This window comes from Nuphar pumila, chromosome 3, assembly GCF_984573655.1.
Source record: "Nuphar pumila chromosome 3, dmNupPumi1.hap1.1, whole genome shotgun sequence".
Lineage (NCBI taxonomy): Eukaryota > Viridiplantae > Streptophyta > Magnoliopsida > Nymphaeales > Nymphaeaceae > Nuphar > Nuphar pumila.
Genome location: NC_143251.1, coordinates 8233735 through 8236931, shown reverse-complemented (window position 1 = coordinate 8236931; position 3197 = coordinate 8233735). Strand labels below are relative to the sequence as shown.

General features: G+C 43.4%; 1 protein-coding gene across 1 annotated transcript; it reads left to right on the top strand.

Annotated features, from left to right (window-relative positions):
* The first annotated feature begins 666 nt into the window (after positions 1–666).
* LOC149841841 (uncharacterized) lies at positions 667–1632 on the top strand. Its single transcript, XM_090000535.1, has one exon. It carries the CDS (start codon positions 667–669, stop codon positions 1630–1632), a length of 966 nt encoding a protein of 321 aa, XP_089856661.1.
* The last annotated feature ends 1565 nt before the right edge of the window (positions 1633–3197 follow it).

The following is a 3197-nucleotide window of genomic DNA, read 5'->3' as shown; positions in this document are numbered from 1 at the left end:
CCATAAAATGTCATTTACCCCAAAGGTTAAAAATGAGTGTATTATTGCCCCAACCAAAGGTTTGTCAATGTGCCATGAATGATAAAAGTTGTTTATTTATTTGGGTTAACAAAAATGAATGTTCTGTTATGTCTTGACAGCCTCACATTGGCTCTAGCTGAGGCATGGTCCTTGATAGCCCAAGTCAATTGACTCAACACGCTTTTAGTCCACTACATTAGTTTGGAGTTCGAACTGAGGCTATCCGAGTCCTCGAATCTCCGTCGTTCCGAGCAGAGCCAACTGTGGCCAATATCTAGCGGTTTGAATGGAAGGACATTTCTGGTATTCCATAAATATGACAAAGCCAGAAAACCACTGTTTCGCGTTCAGACAAAAACCGCTTGGCACAGTGGTTTTATCCAAACCCCTGCTATTTATATTTACATCCCCTACTCGTCACCATCCTCCCATTCACCCCAATCTCTCTCTCTCTCTCTCTCTCTCTCTCTCATATTTGATCCCTCTTCTTAGGTTCCACTCTACCATTCTTTGTTCACTTCTCTCTCTCTCTCTCTCTCTCGTATTTGATCCCTCTTCTTAGGTTTCACTCTACCATTCTTTGTTCACTTCACACACACTCTCTCTCTAGATAAGGGAAGGAAAGGAAAGGCCTTCCAAGAGAAGATGATCCAAGAATTGCTGGTTGGTGGAGGAGTAGGCTTAGGTGTAGGAGGAGGAGCAATGCTGCTAGAGAAGTGCATGGTGATGGGGGAGGAGAGGAAGGCACCGGACGGCGCCGCTGCCGGCGACCCGCAGCAATCGGGGCTCAAGTGCCCACGATGTGACTCGTCCAACACAAAGTTCTGCTACTACAACAACTACAACCTCACCCAGCCCCGCCACTTCTGCAAGTCCTGCCGCCGCTACTGGACCAAGGGGGGTGCCCTCCGCAACGTCCCCATCGGCGGTGGCTGCCGAAAAAACAAGGCTTCCGTTGCCCGCTCCGGCAAGACCAAGGCCGAAACCACCACCAGCACTCACAATTCCAAGACCACCACCACTACCACTACCAACAACTCGGGCTTATCCGATCATAATGATCGAGCCTTCTCTTCCTCCACTGTTACCGCAACTACTGCACCTTCCCTACTAACGCAGCAGAACCCAACGAGTATCTCCTCCTTCTTGTTGCAGAACTCCCACATGTTCGAGCCCCAGAACTATCTGGGGTTTCTGAGGCCCGGCAATCATCAGAATTCCTCGATGGTGCTCCAGAGATCGATCTCTGAGGCTCAAAATCTGGACGCCATGAGCGGGTTGTGGAGGAACGGAAACCATCATCACCATCAGCATCAGCAGCCACATTTCCATCATCACCAGAACCAATTGGGGTTGGTGGGGGATCAGAGTGGCGTTGGTTTTGGTGTTGGTGCTGGTGCTGGTGCTGGTGGTGGGATTCAAGAGTTGTATCAGAGACTCCGGGCCATGAGCAGCGGCTACGAAAACGAGGAGCAGCAGAACTTTCAATCTGTGGTGAGTGGAAATTCCGGCGTAGAGCCGTCTCCCTTGGCCGTCGGAGAATTGGGGTTCTGGGGTTCTGCTCTATCGTGGTCTGATCTTCACTCCACCGCCGGTGCATCTTTCCCTTGAACAAAACTTCTGTTAGAAAAAGAAAACCCCCTTCTCTCTCAATTTTCTTTTTTTTTTTCTTCTTTTTTGTGGGTTTTTTGTGCTTGTGGATGGAGAATGTAGGATCAGTAGGACTAGTATAATATAATATTATAATATGATGTGTGCTTTTTTCCCTCTCTTTGTCTTTAATTGGTCCATGTGAGAATGTAACTGAGCAAGCTATGATAGAGAAAAGAAGCGAGTTTTTTTTTTTTAATATTTGGGGTGTCTTGATGATTTAGAAAAATCTTGTTAGCTGCGCTGTTGCCAGTCATTTGGGAGTGATTATTGATTCCTTGTGTGAATCGATGAGAGAGATCCGATATCTGCACCGAACTCAGTTTCTGAGTTTCATTCTTAGAAAACGGCGCTGGGAACATGCAGGGAATCCTTGCATTCCTACTCGACAGAACCCCGCATTTCACGTATTCGTGTTTGGGTACAGCAGCAGAATAAAGACTGCGAGTGTCGAGGAAGAGACATGCCATTTCACTCTCTACTCACTGCTATCATGCTATGCCAACCTTACATTGACATCTCCACCAGCCTGCTCATACATCTCTCCTTTTATATATATATATATATATATATATATATATATATATATATATATATATAGAGAGAGAGAGAGAGAGAGAGAGAGAGAGAGAGAGTAATGGGTCCTCTTAAATGAAACGTGTTAAATGAGTTTTTCAGTTTTTTTATTTTATTTTTAAATTCTGACCGTACATGTGTCATCTTGATATTACAGAGATCACCTTTTGAAGTGTTTGATTCAGAGACAAGGGTGGGTTTTTATAACGTTTGAAAAATGAACTGTCCAAAATCTTGTAAAATTTTGAGGCTCTAAATACATTTTCTCATCAAAAAACATGATCCAGGTCTGGCTTCTTTGTAAATAGACCATGCCCAACACATTTATGGGGTTTAAACTGAGAAAAAAACACTGAAAGAGAAGAAAAACTCATTTAACACTTTTCATTTAGCAAGAACCCATCTCTCTCTCTCTCTCTCTCTCTCTCTCTCTCTCTCTCTATATATATATATATATATATATATATATATATATAGGGAAGAGGACCATCCAACCAAAAGAAAATCCAAAATCTATAACCGGTGCTAATCTACGCCGTTCCTTATTTAACGATTGAGTTTTTCATCCAGATTTGACTAGCTTAAAACCCGATATTTATACTTAATCGGGTTCAGATTTTTTAAGAATGCAAACTGGGGATTGAAGTGAAACCCAATACAGAACCTCAATATGAATATTAATAGGTTACAAAATCCCACTAATCGGATTTGGATTCAGGTCAGATATACATCCTTTCCGTTGACATCTCTAGCTGCACTCACCCACTATCTGCTGTTGGGCCCCACAGCTGACAGGCCTTCGGTGTGCAATCACATTTCACATGATCCTCCCTAGTTTAGAACTTGAAAATTATATTCCAATAAATCCTAGGAAAAGTGATGTAGGAATGTCATGCAAGATTAGTGGTTAGATCCAATTATCTAAGATTTGCGCCTAAGGGATTTATCCT

Bases quoted from the DNA above. Each gene is read 5' to 3' on its own strand.
- LOC149841841 (XM_090000535.1), top strand. From the start codon at position 667: ATGATCCAAGAATTGCTGGTTGGTGGAGGAGTAGGCTTAGGTGTAGGA.